This window comes from Jaculus jaculus, chromosome 12 (genome assembly GCF_020740685.1).
Source record: "Jaculus jaculus isolate mJacJac1 chromosome 12, mJacJac1.mat.Y.cur, whole genome shotgun sequence".
In the NCBI taxonomy this organism is placed as follows: domain Eukaryota; kingdom Metazoa; phylum Chordata; class Mammalia; order Rodentia; family Dipodidae; genus Jaculus; species Jaculus jaculus.
Genome location: NC_059113.1, coordinates 98,086,051 through 98,105,639, shown reverse-complemented (window position 1 = coordinate 98,105,639; position 19,589 = coordinate 98,086,051). Strand labels below are relative to the sequence as shown.

The 19,589-nt window shown below is 38.2% G+C and overlaps 1 protein-coding gene across 4 annotated transcripts in view; it reads left to right on the top strand.

Annotated features, from left to right (window-relative positions):
• Lrba (LPS responsive beige-like anchor protein) overlaps nucleotides 1-19,589 on the top strand; it is a 570,297-nt gene that overhangs the window by 70,891 nt on the left and 479,817 nt on the right. For all 4 annotated transcript variants that reach the window (XM_045131452.1, XM_004655860.2, XM_045131451.1 and 1 more), the window contains exons 5-14: nucleotides 594-692; nucleotides 3,286-3,407; nucleotides 3,494-3,620; nucleotides 4,158-4,277; nucleotides 6,296-6,442; nucleotides 8,921-9,118; nucleotides 9,361-9,494; nucleotides 12,554-12,662; nucleotides 12,970-13,122; nucleotides 18,223-18,391. In XM_045131452.1, coding sequence (XP_044987387.1) covers nucleotides 594-692; nucleotides 3,286-3,407; nucleotides 3,494-3,620; nucleotides 4,158-4,277; nucleotides 6,296-6,442; nucleotides 8,921-9,118; nucleotides 9,361-9,494; nucleotides 12,554-12,662; nucleotides 12,970-13,122; nucleotides 18,223-18,391 — 1,378 coding nt within the window. The remainder of the gene's footprint in view (nucleotides 1-593; nucleotides 693-3,285; nucleotides 3,408-3,493; nucleotides 3,621-4,157; nucleotides 4,278-6,295; nucleotides 6,443-8,920; nucleotides 9,119-9,360; nucleotides 9,495-12,553; nucleotides 12,663-12,969; nucleotides 13,123-18,222; nucleotides 18,392-19,589) is intronic.

The window sequence follows — 19,589 nt, the reverse complement described above, 5'->3', positions numbered from 1 at the left end:
TTGGCCCATATTTAATAGGCAATGGGAAACTGGGGAGAGAAAGCATAATGTAAATGGGGAAAGTGTAGTGGTTCAAACCATGACATTTGCAGTTGAGTGAGTTCTGATCCCAACTCTGCCAGTTACTGTATGATGTGGAGTATGTTTCTGCACTCTAGATTTCCCTGCTATGTAATTGAGAAAATAATAGAACCACCCTATGGAATGGTTTTGAAGTCAAAACATTTATAATGTATTTAAACTACTTTTAGCAATCGAACGTAAGCATTATTTGAATATTTAAGTATTTTATAGAGGGATGTGACTTTAAAATATCCATTTTATTTTTGGTGCACTGTATGAAGTATTAGGTAATATTAGTTCATATTTTTTGAACAATAAATATGTCATACAGTGTTACAAAAGTGGACAGTACGATGGCACAGAGTACATTATTCTTTAAGATATTTGAAAATAGCATTGTTGGTTATTGTATGTGCCTATTAGCTTCTAGCATTGTTAGGTTAGTCTGGCCTGCATTGAAGCGTAGGTGTATTTGAGTGCGCCTCTGTCTTGGTGAGTTTGCTGCCTGACGGGCTGTTCCTTGTCTCTAGCCGCCACACGCTGGGAGGCTGCTGACTGTGCTCACTGTGCTGCAGCCTCGGAAGTGCTGTCCGGACGCCTTCTTCAGCTTCCCAGGAAAGAGCGCGGCCGTAAGTCCATCTTGACGCAGCTCGCGGAGAGCCTCCTCTGCTTCCTGCAGCAAGCAGCCCTGTAGACGCGGGCCGTTCTGCGCTTTAGGCAGGAGCTCTCTGTGTGAGCTAACTTAATCCACAGGACAGTTGTGCATGCTATTTTTTTCCCTAGCTGGTTCAGAGGTGAAGAAATAGATGCTTAAAACAGCTGAGCAAGCTGCCTGCTCAACCCCCGGGTCAGCATTGGAGACGCAGCCTTTCTTTTGCATGTAGCCTTGTCATCCTAGGAATTTAGTAGCTGTTTGTGGAACGCCTTAGTTTTCGGGCTTCCCAAACACGTTGAAAGTAGGGCAGGTGTAGCTGAACAGCAATTGAAAACTTTCCGAGAATAGGTGTTTAAGATAAATTCAGTAACTCATTCTTTTCCCGTTAGACATAGCTTCTAATGAGAATTTAAAATATTCAGGAGGGCTCTGAGGACGTGGCTTAGAGAGCAGTGCTCGCCACAGAACCGTGAGCGCCCGAGTTCAGAGCCAGAAGCTGTCATCAGCTTCTGCACTCCCAGCCTGCCTACAGCGAGGTGGGAGGCAGAAACAGAATTCTCCCAGCTCATCAGTGACTAGCCCAGCACATGGAGGGGTGAACAAGGAGTCTCTGCCTCAAAACAAGGAAGACGAGGACTGGAGCCAGAAAGTTGTCTGCTGTTTTACACACACACACACACACACACACCATGGCACACATTTGCGTGCATTCCCACACACGAACATGAATGTGCCACTAACACCCACCCACCAAATTACAATGTATTCACACCTGCTCTCATTTTAGGGGACAGAGAACATAGAGATATATGGTAAAAATATATTATTTTTTTCTTCAATGCAACCTTCATTTAAAATCAGCCACTTGAAGTCTTGATTGTGTTAATATAAATTTGTCTCTGTGATGATTTATGGCATGTATAATTCATATGAAAGTATATGCGATGATATGTACATATATGCTTCTATAAATTATAAAAGTAGCAAAGGTTTGTGTAATAATTTTTAAGTTTTATTAAGATAGAATTCCCATTGCATACAGCTACACTCATTTAAGGTGTGCAGCTTAATGGGTTAATGTATTCAGACTCATGAAACCACCTCAGTCTATTTTGGAACATTTTCATCAATACCACTCCCCACAGTGTACTTTTTGTTTCTATGGACTTGTCAATTTCTGATTATGTGTGTCTATGGAATCATACAACATGTGGTCTTTCAGGATTAGATTCTTTTCCTTAGCATTATATTTTCAATTTCTACCCATATTATAGTTTATATCATCAGCACTTCATTTGTTTTATGGCTGATATATTGTATGTATTATAATAATTTGCTTAACCATTCATTAGTTAATGGAAATTTGCATTTTGTATATTCTGGACTCTGAGGAATAATGTTGCTCTGGACTTTGGTGTAAAGCATTGTATGGATGCACACTCATTTGTTTTATGTATGAGTAGGATTTCTAGGTCATATTATCTTTGATTAACATTTTGATGAGCAGGAAGTGTCTAATTGTGTGTATGTGTGTGCACATGTGTAGGCATATGTGTGCATACTTATTTTCTCAGTGCTGGGGATCCAAATAAGGGCTTTGTACGAGACAAGCAAGTGCTGGACCATTGACTTGTACACTTGCAGCCCTGACATAGATGGACTGGTCTCACCAAAGGCAGCAGAGGTCTTATACCACACAGCCTTCATTACTGTAGTTTTGGAGTTGTGACTCTTCCAACTTTGTCCTCACTTTTAAGACTGTTTGACTGTTTAGGGTATCTTCCAATATATAATATGACCTTTAAGATAAATGTTTAAGCGGTCAATCCATTTATAAAATGACTGACAAATATAGTTTTGAAAAATATGTATTTTGTATTTATGATTTATAAAAGTGAGCATACACTAAGTCTTTAACATATTTATGATTTATAAAAGTGAGCATACACTAAGTCTTTAACATTTTCTTTTCATTTTATTTGTCTCTATCAAATTTTCTTTTTGTGAAATTTCAAAATTTTATTGATATTCCTTTTAATTAGAATTTCTTTGACTATGTTATATGGGGCTGGAGAGATGGCTTAGTGGTTAAGCGCTTGCCTGTGAAGCCTAAGGACCCTGGTTCGAGGCTTGTTTCCCCAGGACCCACGTTAGCCAGATGCACAAGGGGGTGCACGTGTCTGGAGTTAGTTTGCAATGGCAGGAAGCCCTGGCGTGCCCATTCCCTCTCTATCTGTCTCTTTCTCTCCCTCTCTCTCTGTCACTTTCAAATAAATAAAGAAAAAATAAAAAAAAGAATATGTTATATGAAATGAAGTACATATAATTGTTTGTTTAGTAGATTATAGTTAACATTTCATTAAATTAAAGTTCACTAGTTTATTATATTTGGGAAAATTAAATATTTACTAGAAGTTTTCTTCCATATAAAATATGCATTGAGTTATTTTAGTTGTGACTTAAAGTAATATGATTCAATAGAAACATATAGCATTGCAGAATCTCATTTTCATGATTTCAGTTATAAAAATAGGGTTAGATAGTAACTCTGCATTTCTTTCCTTTAGGCTATTGCATTACCTCCTATAGCCAAATGGCCATACCAGAATGGTTTTACATTTCATACCTGGCTTAGAATGGATCCTGTAAACAATATCAATGTAGATAAGGATAAGCCATATTTGTATTGGTATGTATTTCTATAGCTGACTAGTGTCAATATTTGACTTTAAAAATGAGAATACTTGAAGTGAATTGAAAACTTACTCTTCATAGTTTCAGAACCAGCAAAGGTCTTGGCTATTCTGCTCATTTTGTTGGAGGCTGTTTGATTATAACATCAATAAAGTCAAAAGGGAAAGGCTTTCAACACTGTGTGAAATTTGATTTCAAGCCACAAAAGGTATGTGATCTTACTGGCTCATGTTTCCATCTACAAGCTGTGGTCTATACAGTGATAGTCACGCAGTATTCTCTTTACACTCTTGAAATAGCTGAAATGGGATAATTGTTCACTTTCTGGCTTGGATCATAAAATAACTGAATATTTAGTTATTTATAAAATTTAAGAGAATTCTCAGGAGAAAATATCAGTGATAATTATTTCAGCAGGTTTTTTTTTATCCCTGAAAGTTAAGAGATAAGTAAGTGATTCATTAACAAAATGTATAGATAGGTAGGAAGATAGATGAAGTAAGAATGAAAAAATATAGTAGATGTTTGACTTTTTGTGAGTATGCTTGAAAATTTTCATAAGAACAAATTAGAAAATTTAGTTTTTATCTAGAGATCCTGTCTGAATAAATATGGTTCTAGAATTTGACTATTGGAAGTAAAGTTACTCTAATTTTGTTTTAAGTTTAGTTACAGTATACCCTTTTAATTTCTTAGCAACATGGTTGTATTGTTGGGGGAATCATTATATTTTTTGTTTCTTCAGTGGTATATGGTGACTATAGTGCACATCTATAATCGGTGGAAGAATAGTGAGCTTCGATGTTATGTGAATGGCGAGTTAGCTTCCTATGGAGAGATTACATGGTTTGTCAATACCAGTGATGTGAGTAGTTTTAAATGTTGTGGAAAAAATGTTTCTTAAAAAAGGTGAAATTTACATGTAAAAAAATATTTCAAAGTTTGAGTAAATTTTGGAAGACCATATAATGCATTTGTGTGTGTGGTGGGGGGTTTGGTGTGTGCATGTATATGTCCAGATATGAGTGCCCCATGCACATGTGTGGAAACCAGAGGAGAATGTCAGTGTCTTCCTCTATTGCCCTTCTGCCTTATTTAATGAGATGGTGTCTCTCACTGAACCTTGAGCTGCTGATTTTTGATCAGGCTTGCTGACTGGTGAGCCCCAGAGATTTTCTTGTCTCCTTCAGCACTGAAGTTATAGAGGTGCATGGCCACTCCTGGCTTTTGGGTGGCTGGGGTTGAACTAAGACCCATATGTTTGCACAGCAAGTACTGTTCTCCATTGACCTGCTTGGCCATCATCCAAGACTCACAATGGTCATGGGTACTTATTATTATAATTTGGCTAGCATGTTAATTAATTAATTAATTTTGTTTCTCGAGGTAGGGTCTCACTCTAGCCCAGGCTGACCTGGAATTCACTATGTAGTCTCAGGGTGGCCTCGAACTCATGGTGATCTTCCTACTTCTGCCTCCCAAGTGCTGGGATTAAAGGTGTGTACCACCATGCCCAGCTGCATGTTAATTTATTGAACAGAACTTGTTGACCTGTCACACAAGATATTACTCACCTTTTATTACATAATTTTTCTGGATGGAGTAGATGTAAGGATTTACAGGTAGCAGTTGTCTGTGGCGAGAGCAGTTTTCATTGGTTCTCTGATCAAAACAAACGGTAATACTATTATAGGGCTCTGGTTATTTTGTTAGTTTAATTAATTAATTTATTTGTTTGGGAGAGAGAGAGAGAGAGAAAGAAAGAGAGAATGAGCATGCCAGGGCCTCTAGTCACTGCAAATGAACTCCAGACACATGTCTCACCTTGTGCATCTGGCTTATGTGGGTCCTTAGGTTTCACAGGCAAATGCCTTAACTGCTAAGCCATTTCCCTAGCCCCAAGTTCTGGTTACTTTTATAAATAAGCTGAATGATGCATGGCTTTAGATTTTGCATGTGGTTCATAGTTGCTATTGGTTACTTTATTATATTTTCAGGATTCAAAGGCTAGGATGATTTTTTTTTCTTTCAAAAATGTTTTTATTGATTTGAGAGAGAGAAAGAGACAAACAGAACAAATGGGTACACCAGAGCCTCCTGCCATTGTGCAAAGAAACTCTGGATGTATGTGTCAATTTGTGCATCTGGCTTTATGTGGGTACTGGGGAATTGAACCCCGGTCATTAGACATCATAGGCATGTACCTTAACCACTGAGCTATCTCTTTAGTCCAGGATGAAAAATTTTAAAACATCTTATTTTTTCTCTTATAGTACTTTTTTTTAAACAGAAAACTTAAAAAAAAAAAAACTAAGGAAAATGGCCACAAACTATACCAGTGGACCACCATTCATTCCTTCTATATCTTTCATCTCACATACATACATATGGCATGATGCTAATCTTCTCACTCAGGTGGCATTTCAGACATTCTTAGTTTCACAACGCACCTCTGTCATTTATTTGCTGTGTGATCTTACTTAGACCATGGCCTGTTGTTTTGCACCTGACGTTGTGTACAACAGTATGTACCCACAAGGTAGTCATGATTAAAAAGGCTGAATCAGCAAGTCTCAAACCAAACTCATCATTTACCTGCTTGAGCCAAAGTCTGCTGTACTGTTTGGATTTTTGGTTGTTCACCTAGAAAAGCTTAGTACCATGATAATTTATAACTTCTTTTTTGTCTCCACATTTTCCAACAAGTTGTATTTATTGTATGTTTGGAAACTTTTTTATGATGCCTTTCCTGTTATCCATTCCAGGTGGGAATGAATGAAGTTATCTAAGTCTGTGCCATCTGTATCCAACATCTGTATAAGCTTTATTATTTTGGGGAGGGTGGCATTTTTTGTTACTATTAGACTCTGCATTCCTTTACAGACCTTTGACAAGTGTTTCCTGGGCTCTTCGGAAACAGCCGATGCTAACCGAGTGTTCTGTGGCCAGATGACGGCAGTTTACCTCTTCAGTGATGCTCTCAGTGCAGCTCAGATTTTTGCGATTTATCAGTTGGGCCTGGGATATAAGGTACTTTTCTCACCAGTCCTTGCTTAATGAAGCTGGCGCAGCATGAGCTGAAGGCGGGTCGTACATGGGGAAGTCTTTTCATTGCTTCTTGGCCATTTGCATATCATTACTACAATTTTTTTTTTTTGTGTGTGTGTGTGGTCTATTTTGAGATTTCTGCAAGTATAGTGGATACAGTTCTTTTTACATACTTATGATTTGTACATAGTCTTCTTGTTTACTTTGGATTTTGTTTTAGTTGGTATGGTGTTTGAAGGGCAGAAGGTTGGAGTTTTATGAATTTTAGTTTTTCAATTTTTAGAAATATTTTATTTATTTAATTGACAGATAAGAGGAGCAGAGAGAGAATGGGCATGCCAAGGCCTCCAGCCACAGCAAACGAACTCCAGACGTTTGCACCCCCTTGTGCATCTAGCTCATGTGGGTCCTGGGGAATTGAACCTTGGTCCTTTGGCTTTGTAGGCAAACACCTTAACTGCTAAGCCATCCCTCCAGCCCTCAGTTTTTGTATCATTTTGTGTCCTTATAGATGTTCTGTTATGGCTGGGAACATGGCTCAGTGAGTAAGAGCAGTTATGCAAGCATGAGGACCTGAGTTTGAGCCCCTTAACCCAAGAAAAATCTGTGCATGGCCATGCATGCCTGTAGCCCCAGTGCTAAGGAGATAAGGGGGTCACCGGAGTGTACTGGTCTGCCAGTTTAACTTATAAAACTACTGGGTCCAGCTTCATTAGACTCTGCCTCAAGAAAATAAGGCAGAGGCATGATAGAGGAGGACACCTTTTGTCCTCCTTTGCATCTGCATTTGTCCATACACCACATGCATGCACACATGTGCACACACACAAATATTTGACTACTTTCTTCTTAGGTGATATACTTTTAATATTTATATGAAAGTTTGTGATCCATTTATTTTATTTTATTTATTTTATTCATGAGAGAGAGCATAAGAAAGTGGGGACGGGGGAGAGAGAAATGGGGTACCAGGGTCTCTAGCCACTGTAATTGAGTTCCATACACATGCACCATCTTGTGTGCATGTGTGACCTTGTATGCATGTGTGACCTTGTGCATCTGGCATACATGGGTTCTGTGGAACTGAACCTGAGTTCTTAGGCTTTGCAGGTAAGAGCCTTAGTTGCTAAGCCATCTCCAGCCCTTGTGATCCATTTTGAATACACACACACACACACACACACACACACACATACATACATGTATATAAAATGAGTAATAGGGGTAATGGTTTATTTCTGCCCCCCATAAGTTCTATAGTCTGATTATATGTGTTTCCTGAAATTCATATGTTGAAACCTTACCTTTAAGAAGATGGTATTAAGATGTGGGTAAGTCACAAAGGCTTCATCCTCATGAGTGGGATTAGTGCCCTAATTGCTGTTTTGATTGGCTTTTCTCTGGTGATCAGTAAGTCTAGCATCTTTTCATGTGCTTATAGGTATTTATATATGGATCATTTTTGAAAAAAAAAATCAAGACCCTTTACCTATTTTCAACTATGTTGTGTTTATGTTGTTTTAATATGGCTTTTAAAAATTAAAATGTTTTAATTGGGGTAAAGTACACATAAAATTTAGTTATATTCACAGTGTTTGAGAGTCTAATCTCCAGAACTCTTAAGAGTTTACTAATAAAAATTTAGACTGCTATGCCACTAGGCTATATGTTCTCATGGGACCATTGTTGTATGTGGAGCCTGTCACTGATCAGAACTTTGTTATGTGGTGTATGACTATATGAAATAGGTAGCAGACAGCAGCAGTACAAAGGAGACTTCAGTATTTAACTTCGCATATACATAGAACAAGCATGCTGAAGATCAGTGAGGAGCTAGATGATTTGACCAACCACACAGCCCAAGTCAACATAACATGCATATTAACGTGCATGATTCATGAGTGTACATAAATAGACTATCGAGTAGTCCACAAGTGTTAACTAATTTAGTATAGTTGAAATCATTTGATTTTTTTTTTTTTTTTCTGGGTTTTTGAAGTAGGGTCTTGCTATAGCTCAGGCTAACCTGGAATTCACTATGTAGAGTGGCCTCGAATCCATGGCAATCCTCCTGCCTTTGCCTCCCGAGTGCTGGGATTAAAGGCGTGTGCCACCATGCCTGGCTCATTTAATTTTTTTATGACTGTAATGGTAATAAGGTTAGGAAATCTGGAAAATCCATAAGTGTGTGGGAATTTAATAGCACACCCTTGAATAATCAGTGGGTTAAAGCAAAAATCACTAGGAGATACCTTGATAAAAATGAAAATGAAAATATGACAAAACTTACTTGATTCATTTAAGTAGTATCAAGAAGGGACTAACATTACTTGGAGGTATCATCTTACATAATATTCTTAGCGAAAGTTGTAGTGGTATGTCTCCTTAAATGTTTGTACTTGTGGCTATTTATGTTTTGAAATTTTTTCACCTTAACTATTCTTTTCTATTAATTCATAGGGTACATTTAAATTCAAAGCAGAGAGCGACCTTTTCCTTGCTGAGCATCATAAACTTCTACTGTATGATGGCAAGCTCTCTAGTGCCATCGCCTTCACATACAATCCACGGGCCACAGATGCCCAGCTGTGCCTCGAGTCTTCTCCTAAGGACAACCCTTCCATTTTTGTTCACTCACCACATGCACTCATGCTTCAGGTACCAACTCAGATCTTTTAATAATGTAGTGAGTAGAACTTTTTTTGTTTTTTGTTTTGTTTTGCTTTTCGAGGTAGGGTCTCACTCTTTCCTAGGTATGAGTAGAACTTTTAAAATGAATTATTGAAGTGTAGTTGGAATGCCACAGCCAAATGTTTTTCTACATTTCCTGTTGTGCTTTATTTGTAATTGTTTCAGAAAATAAATTGTTGACAGCTATACTGTGTTTTCTATTTCCCAAGGATGTGAAGGCAGTTTTAACCCATTCCATCCAAAGTGCTATGCATTCAATTGGAGGAGTACAAGTTTTGTTCCCCCTTTTTGCACAGTTGGACTATAAGCAACATTTATCTGACGAGGTTGACTTGACCATCTGGTGAGTGCTTTTTTATTGTTGTTCAAGTCAGAGTCTTGCTATGTAGCCCACACTGACCTGCAACTCACTGTGTAGTCCAAACTTACAATCTTCCTTCCTCTGTCTCCTGAGTGCTGAAAATACTGGTATGTATCCCCTGCCTGGCTGCCCCTTGTTTTAATTTTATGTGAATTAACTTTCATCATTGTTAAGCTATATAATACTTACTTTGCCTTTCTTTTCTTTTTTCTTTCTTTTTTTTTTTTTTGTTTTTTTAAGGTAGGGCATCACTCTTTTAAAAAATCTATTTATTTATTTATTGGAGGGAGGGAGGGAGGGGGGGAGAGAGAGAGAGGGAGAGAGAAAGAAAGAAATAGGGAGAGAGAGAGAGAATGGGCGCACCAGGGCCTCCAGCCACTGCAATCAAACTCCAGATGTGTGCACCCCCTTGTGCATCTGGCTTATGTGGGTCTTGGGGAGTTGAACCTGGGTCCTTTGGCTTTTCAGGCAAGCACCTTAACCACTAAGCCATCTCTCCAGCCCCAGAGCTTCACTCTTGCTCAGGCTGACCTGGAAATCACTATGTACTCTCAGGGTGGCCTTGAACTCATGGTGATCCTCCTACCTCAGCCTCCCAAGTACTGAGATTAAAGACATGCACCACACCACTACACCTGGCTTCTTCTTCTTCTTCTTTTTTTTTTTTTTGTGAGATAGGGTCTTCCTGTAGCCCAGGCTGACCTGGAATTCACTGTGTAGTCTCAGGATGGCCTTGAATTTATAATGATCCTCGTACCTCTGCCTCCCAAGTATTGGGACTAAAGGCTTGTGCCACCACACCCAACTAAATTTATTATTATTTGGGAGAAAGAGGCAGAGAGGGAGAGGGAGATTGAGAGAGAGAGAGAATGGGTACACCAGGGCCTCCAGCCACTGCAAATGAACTCCAGATGCAAGCGCCTCTCCAGCCTACCTTTCATGTTTTTACAGAGTAAAAATATTTAAAAGAAATTTGTGAGTAAGCAGCACCACAAATCTCTTTTACATCTCAATCTCAGTTACTTGAGTATTAATATAATTGTGATTTATTAGAAGGAAAAATGGAAGCTCTAAAAATACAGTGTACATGTTAGAGTCAACCAAAAAGTATATATATTCTCCAGTCTAGGTTTTGAAATATTTTAGGTTCTTATTTGGCATGAATTTATTATGTGAAATTAGGTTGTCATGTTTTAATATCCATGTGAATAATTGAAAATCAAAAACTTTAATGTGTTTTATGAGGGGATATGGTCTTTAAAAAGCTAGACTGTCCACTGCCACATTTTATTTCCTGTGCTGTGGGATTGAGTCAAAGAAGGGGCACATGAATTCTAGGATGTTATAAAAAACAAGAGAGGTTGTCTGAACGAATTTCTCACAACTGCATATTCCAGTGAAACTGTATATGGTGAAATAATTGTTTCATTTATTTGAGACATTTAACCGAGCTTCCCATTCTTCTTTGAAATTCTCTTTCAGAATTCTTCTTCCATATACAGCTTGATGTCTGCTACAAGTGCATCGAGCTGATGAGATAGCTTTCTCCAGATTATATTTAGGAAATAGAAATTATTTTCTTTTTTTAACAAATAGGAATGAGCATCAAAATTTAGCATTTGCCAACTGCATTAATTTTAATTTTAATTATTTATGTAATTGGGGCTTGCTGTAGCTGTTGAATACCTGAGATTACAAGCACATATCACTGCACCTGGCTTGATAACTTTGTTTTAAAATATAAATTACCCTTGGCATAGTAATAGTACACAGAATATTTTTGCATCCTGCTTTAGCAGGGTTAAGTTCTTTTCTCTGTCCCCTCATATGTTTTGCACCTCCTCGCTGGAATGGCTGTCCATCCGTCACAGCTGAGCTGTGCAGGAGGATGGTGGCTGTTTTCTGTGGGACTCTCCATGCGTGTTTGCGAAGGCCTTAATAGCTAATCCTGTCCCTTCCCCTTCACTGTTTACAGCATGGATAGTAGAGACTGGTTGTGGCCTCTTTCACTTAAAAAATTCTTTAGGACTATCTGGAGAATCATGATTTTCCTATTGGCAAAAGCGAACACACTTCTTAATGTTCCAGGACCTCAAATTTTATCTAAGCTAACTTTCATTTATTAAAAAATTTATTTGAAAGTTGGGCGTGGTGGTGCACACCTTTAATCCCAGTACTCGGGAGGCAGAGGTAGGAGGATTGCCAAGAGTTCGAGGCTACCCTGAGACTACATAGTGAATTCCAGGGCATCCTGAGCTGGAGTGAGACCTTACATTGAAACCCCCCACCCAAAAAAAAAAAAAAAATATTTGAGAGAGAGAGAATGGGTATGCCAGGGCCTCCAGCCACTGCAAACAAACTCCAGATGTGTGCTCCCTTTGTGCATCTGGTTTATGTGGGTCTTTGGGAATTGAACCAGGGTCCTTTGGCTTTGCAGGCAAAGACCTTAACTGCTAAGCCATCTCTCCAGCCCTAAGCTAACTTTCTTACCTTTACTTCATGCATCCTTTGGCTAGTTTAGAGCCCAACCATCATTTGGGGATTTAAAACTTTGCTCTTTCTTTTCCTCCTTTTGCAAGATTGAATATGCTTGATTATGTTGTTACACTCATTCTTTCAGCTCTTAATGTACTTGTATTAGATGTTTCTATTACTTGTTTTCAGACATTGTTCATTTTTCTATGTAATGCATATTTATGATGTTTCTAAGTTACTATGTTTGTAATATGAAATAAGTAATTGAGTTCATCTTAAACTACATTATGTTATTTTGAAATAATTTTAGAAATAGTTTTAGTAGAACTTAAGTTTCGGTGCAATGGAGTGCTTTTTATTTTTATTGAATTTATCTTTCTGTGGTGCTGAAGATGGAAGTCAGGACCTCACGCATACACATGCCTGCTTGCTAGGCAAGTGCTCCACCATTGAGCTGCATCCTGCCCTGAAGTGGTGATTTAGATAGGTGGGGTTACATGTGTCTAACCTAGTGCCTCCATAATAGAAAATTCTTTCCCAAACCACCACCTTTTTTCCTCTTCTAGTACAACTTTGCTGGCTTTTATCATGGAGCTGTTGAAGAACTCAATTGCCATGCAAGAGCAGATGCTGGCTTGCAAGGGCTTCTTGGTAATAGGATACAGTCTTGAAAAGGTGAGAAACTTTGTGATTTTGATTTTGCATTTGCTGGCCTTGTGCATGTTCTTCTAAGTGGGTAGGAAATCCTGTCTGCACATATGTCTTCTTGGCTAGAGACAGTTACTTAGATTAAAGTAACATTTTGTTGTTTTACCTTGCCTCCAGTCCTCTATGATGGAAGGAGTAGTGAGCCTCATTCCATCTTTTAACATTGAGCATGGTCTGTGGGCCAATTTCCTTTGTGGTGTTGACAGCCTGTAATTTACTTACTTTGCCTTGAATTAGTAGTAACCTTTAAAATGCTTTTTTTGTTTTCTTTCAGTCTTCAAAATCCCATGTCAGCAGAGCAGTACTTGAACTTTGCCTTGCATTTTCAAAGTATCTGAGCAATCTTCAGAATGGGATGCCCCTACTCAAGCAGTTGTGTGATCACGTCCTTCTTAATCCTGCCATATGGATTCATACTCCAGCCAAGGTGATACATGTTGGCTTTGTTTTGCTACCACGATTAAGTATTATGTTTGAGGTACATGACATTATCCTTTAGCATGCGATGTAAAATTTCACTGGATACTTCCTTTTGACTAAGTATAAGTTTTTTGCTTTTTAGGAAAGTTTGGAAGTAAATATGTATTTTTTCTTTTTGCAATCCAATGTTTTTTTGAAAGAATAAAGTAATGGTCTTTATTTTCCTGTATTACATAGGTTTTATTTGAAAGTGATGTCGCTTACTAGATAAAAATCAAAGGAGGACAGCTGTGGTGTTAATATTTTTCCTATAAACTGTAGCTCTATCCTATTATACACACATACACACTCTATTCCTTAACACCTCTCCCTCCCATTCTCTGCCTCTGTTGTGCACATTTGAGCCTCCCACCAATGACCTTTTGAGTTTTATTCTATAGGTAAAGCTGAATTGTTACTCTTTCCTTGGAGACACAATATTGTGACCTCATTTAGTCATTGAAATTTCACATGAACTTAAGCCATAGAAACCGGCTATGTGTGCACCAAATACATTTTTAGTGCTTTGCTAAAAAGCTACTCGCCTGTGAACATAAATGACTTTATGGTAAAGCATATAAACAAAACTTTTAACAAACTCTATCATCTTAACTTGTTCAAAAACTTAGTACTGGTACTGTTAAATATAACTTGAAGCATAGAATTTTTTACTTGCATAATTATATTTGACTTATCTACAGTTTTTGTTAGAAATCATGTTATTTCAAACCCATAATGTTCCCTTCTCCCTTTCCCACTTCTTGCCCGCTTACTGTGTCTGTCATTGTTTAGGTTCGAATAGCACGTACTTACTCTAGTTGTCAGGAAAAAATGTCTGCAGACTTTCTTGCTTTCCTAGTCATAATATCTTATTTTCAGCTGGTCTTTCAAATGTTAAAGAGAAAAACAGCTGCTGACTCCGTTTGCCATTTGGAAATAATCAGAGGAGGCAGCTGGAGGTTGTAGCTTTTTATCTCCAGGTTAAATTTGACCTCCTCCTTTTTCATGACCCTCAGTTATTTCTTTTCAAAGATTGTTTCAAGTTACTTTTAAAGTCTTCTAGCGGACACTTCTTTGTCTTAGTAACCAGCATATTTGTAAGGCATTGTTTCTCTTTTGGAGTTGTCAGAAATATTTAGATGTGGTGGAATGTATTTCTACGTTTCATCAAATTTCTTTAGGTTCCTAGGATTAATATACTTTGTTTCTTACCTTGTACTTTTAAGAAATTTTTCTTAATTTCTTTTTTTAGATTGTGATTGGTTTGATGATATTACATTTTGGGGGCAGCTGTCTTTTTTTGTATATTGATGAAGAGTTTTATTTGCTTTTATTTTCTTACAAAGATGTAACAAAGGGCAGATTGAGATTTGCTGTCTTGAAGGTCATCTAGTTTACAGGAGAGCAGGAGCTCTTAGAAAGTTTTGGAGGGAGCATGAATTTTCATTAGTTTGATAATAAATCCAACTCTAGTTACTGAAGTCACAGGTAGAGATGTAAAAATCAACTCTTGGTTTTGGAAAAGGGAATTAATAGTGATTTATAATTTTTCTCTTAGATCTGCTCAGATATAAGCTTGTTAAGAATCTGGCAGGAAAAGAAAGAGAAGTATATTATTATTAAGTATTTCAATGTAATAATTAAATCAATTTAAGAAACACACTGCAATTGTAACTATAAATTATAAATAAGTAAAATTTAAACTTTAAGTGAAAAAAAGAATCTGGCAGGGATATCGGTTTTCCAGTTTATCATGGTCTTTTGTTTACTCAACAAGTTATTTATTTGAGACATGGTCTCATGGATCTCTGGCTGGCCTCCAACTTGCTGTGTAGCCAGACTCCTTGATTTTTAATCTTAATCCTCCCGTGTCTGCCTCTCAAGTGCTGAGATTGTACTCATGACCCTATGCCCAGTGTTATGTGGTGCTGGGATTTCACCCAGGGCTTTGTATATGTTAGGCAAGCACTGTAGCAACTGAGCCACATCCTCAGACCCACATCAAGTTCCTCCTTAGTGACTACTTCATACTGGACATGGGTAGAGGACAAGACTGACTTGATTCTTTTTTTAAAAGATTTTATTTTTATTTATTTGTTAGAGTGAGTGGGGGTGGGTGGGTGGGAAAAGGGCATGTAGGGCTTCCAGCCACTGCAAACAAACTCTAGATGCATGCGCTACCATATGTGTATCTTGCTTACGTGGGACTTGAAGAGTTGAACCTGGGTCTTTAGGCTTCGCAGGCATGTGCCTTAACCACTGAGTCATCTCTCCAGACTGATTGACTTGATTCTTGCTCTCATAGAATTTAGATATAATGAGAAAGAGAGATGTTATATAATTTGTGTGGTTATTAGATTATATCATTAGTGGATGAATGAAGGAAGGCTTGATCATAATTAGCATATGTTTAATCTTTAGGTCTTCACTTTCTTTCACCTCTGTATGCTGCTATTAAATCATAATTATTTTTTCTTTTACTATATTCTTAACAATCTTACTTTATTCAGTTTTCTGTTTATCTAGCTTAGCACTTTTCAAGAAAGTGCCTTTAAACGCTGAGCTGAGCTGAGCTGAGCTGAGCCATCTCTCCTGACCCTAACTTACTTTGCACTTTCTGCTGTAATTTTTTTTTTTTTTGAGACAGGATCTAGCCATGCAGCCTAGGCTGGCCTGGATCTTCCTATAGAGCCAGCTGGTCTTGACCTCAATGATCTTCCTGCATTTGCTTCCCAAGTGTTGGTATTCTAGGCCTGTGCTGCCACACTGGGTTTCCTGTATGTTCCTGTCATCAGGTGACTGCTTCCCCCCAACAAACTTTAGCTTCCCAAATGAAGTAGATCCTTACCTAGCCTTCCACCTTCCTGTCACTTCACCTTTCTAACCCCTGTATCCTCAGGAGATAGGCAGGTACCAAAAGGATTCCTTAGAGTGGTGGTTCTCAGTCTTGGCTCCTGAGAGAATCAATTGGGATGATTTTGAAAACAAAGAATCCCACTCCCTTTATCCTAGACTTTGATTTTGTTAAAATCTATGGTCTTTGACTAAGGCATCACAATATTCTTTTTTTAAAAATTTTTTTGAGGTAGGGTCTTGCTGTAGCCCAGGCTGACCTGGAATTCACTATGTAGTCTCAGGGTGGCCTTGAACTCACAGCGATACTCCTACCTCTGCTGGGATTAAAGGCATGTGCCACCATACCTGGCCACAATATTCTTTTAAAAATGGTTTTCATGGGCTGGAGAGATGGCTTAGTGGTTGAGCGCTTGCCTGTGAAGCCTAAGGACCCTGGTTTGAGGCTCGATTCCCCAGGACCCACATTAGCCAGAGGCACAAGGGGGCGCACGCGTCTGGAGTTTGTTTGCAGCGGCTGGAGGCCCAGGTGCGCCCATTCTCTCTCTCTCTCTCTGCCTCTTGCTCTCTGATTGTTACTCTCAAATAAATAAATGAAAATAAGCAAAAAAAATTTAAAAAATAATGGTTTTCATGTCTATCCTATTGATTCAGAGTTTAGTTCAGAAGCCATTGTTCTAGATCTAAGGAAACCATTTATGTCAGCCATAGGCTTCCTTGCTTAAAATTTCTTTTCCTTCCATCTCCCTTCCCTGCTACTCACTGTCAAAGCCTTCCTTTGTGTTACTTGATTAATGAACTTTTCCTCACGGAGCCACATTATCCTATAGTAGTTTCTCTGGCCCCTAATTCATAGCATTTAGTAATGCTATGCCACTTAGTTATGCCACATTTTACCTCATGATTTTTATTAGTTTTCTTTTTCACATGCTGGTGATCTAGCCCAGTGCCTTGTGTATGCCAGGCAAGTGTTCTACCACTGAGCTACACCCCAGCCCAGTCATGACCTTTCCTATGTTTCAGTAGATGTACTTATTATCTCTGTGGGTTATTTCTGGCTTAAATTTATGTGTACTTTCATCTCCTCAGCTGTATTTTAGTGACTGAGTGATGGCATAATGTGCCATTGTATTCCCATAGAACAGTGTTGTGCATATAAGTAAATATAAATATTTTCTAGGCAACTGAAAGGATGTGGCTAAGAATCTGAGCTATGTCATAGGAACTATTATACTAACATACAGATTGGGTCTATCCATTTGAACAGCAGTAGCTACACCAATAAAACATTATCATTCAGTAAACTACTTGAAATCTTACTATATATCTGACTTCTTAAACTGCAGTGGTCTTATTAGCCCCACTTTAGGTGGTTTAGAATCTACCAGTTTTAAATTGCAAGATTATTGTTAGACATCAAGATTGTTAATTTGTAGGACATCTAAAAGATAGGTACTTACCTTTCTCTCTTAAAAAAATATGTCCAGACACTTAGGCATCTAGCAGAGTTGAAAATGAAAATTCCCCAGTGTGTTGGATAGTACTATAAAAGTTCAGTTACAAATTCTTGAGAGTAGTCTGTGATCAGGGGAGAACATATACTCTACTTAAAGTTGTCCAGCTCAAAAGATATGTCTACTATCAAGAAAACAAAAAAGTTCGACACAGGGAGTTTTGGTTTTATGCTCCTATAAGCACTGGAGCATCAGAGCCATGATTTCACTGATACTGAGAAGGACTGTGCTAAGGTGACGTAGCTCTGCTTCCTTCTTCTTTTAAAATTAAGAGCTTATATTTGAAGTTAATATAAACATATATAAGCTCTCACAGATGTAGTTCTTTCAGTCATCCTACTTTTTAATTTTTGTTAAGTATATTAAAATTCTGGTTTTTAAACACAATTATTAAAATCAAGTTTATTTGTTGAAAAATCATGTGCTGATGAAAAATAAAGATTTCTGAGAATCAAAAATTATTTCCATGGGTAGTATTATAGAAATTGGACATATTTTCGGGTGTTTACTTTCTAAGGAACACATCTGTGTTTTGGTGTATTCATGTGTCAGTGTAGAATGTCATCTGATGTGTTGTGTCATCAAGCTCAGCTTTTTCTAATAACTGTGGTACAGATAAAACAGCCTGAGAGTGCTGCTGGGAACAGGGTCAAGTGATGATGGCTGTCTTTTGGCTTGAGCTCTCCATTGTGGTCGTACAGGTCCAGTTGATGCTTTATACATACCTGTCCACCGAATTCATTGGGACAGTCAACATCTACAATACTATCCGGAGAGTTGGAACAGTGCTTCTCATCATGCACACACTGAAGTACTACTACTGGGCGGTGAATCCTCAGGATCGGAGTGGAATCACTCCCAAAGGATTAGGTATCGTGTCCTCTGCTTCCCATGTTATACCCATGGCAAGTCAGGATTTAAAGAAACCAACAGCATAACATTAATTGGGCAGTTTCTCTCAATCTCATTATGGCAAAATTTATTAAATTCTCAGTTATTTTAATAAGTTGTTCTAAATTATAGTTTGTAGTGTTTAATATGTGCTGCCACCGTGAAAGCATATGACTTGTGCTTGGGTCAAACAGTTGTAACACATTGCCAATGACAAGAAAAATTTGGTTACTGGTATTGACACTGAGATTGTTACAGTGAGATAACTTGAAAATAGTGCTTTGAGGAACAGAAATTTTGTACAAAGTAGGGACTATTTTGCTGTAACAAAGATACAATGGAATGATAAAATTTAAATAATTATTTCCTTGTGTAATCAACAAGGTTAACATTCATTCATCATGTCAGCAGTTCATGAAAGTGTTAAAATAACACCTTGTAACTTCTGTATACCCTGATTAGGGAGTTGTGGAGAGGAAGAGTGCTGATCTGCCAAGGCAGTGTGGCAGGTTCAGGTACTTGGTTCAGGTGATTGCAATGTGGTCAGAAGCATTAACTTGTCTCTCTGCTTTTCTTTGTTTTGTTTACTTTTTCTTTTTCCTTGTTGGCTGTTTTAAAATCTGGCAAAAGAATATCTTCTTGTATAAAGTATTTTCAGCAAAAGTCTGCTTTGACCTCACTTGCTTTCTCTGTGGCAGTTACAGTACTGTTGGACAACACTTGGAGGCACCCCTTCAGACATGTGCTCCAAGATGAGGGTGACTTTTTTCTTTTTCGTTTTTTCTTTTGTGTGTGTGTGTGTGTGTGTGTGTGTGTGTGTGTGAGAGAGAGAGAGAGAGAGAGAGAGAGAGAGAGAGAGGGGGAGGGAGGGAGAGAGAATGAGAATTGGCACGCCAGGGTCTCCAGCCACTGCAGTCAAACTCCAGGTATGCGTGCCATCCTGTGCGTATGTGCGGCCTTTCATGCTTGCGTCACCTTGTGTGTGTGGCTAATGCGGGATCTGGAGAGTCGAACATGGGTCCTTAATTTTCTCAGGCAAGTGCCTTAACTGCTAAGCTAGTTCTCCAGCTCAAGGACGAGTTTTTTGATGAAATTTAAGGCTCTTGCATAAAATTAGGAAGTAGAAGATTTGAAGCTCATCAACACATTTTCATCATAATCAAAGGCTTTGGCTGTT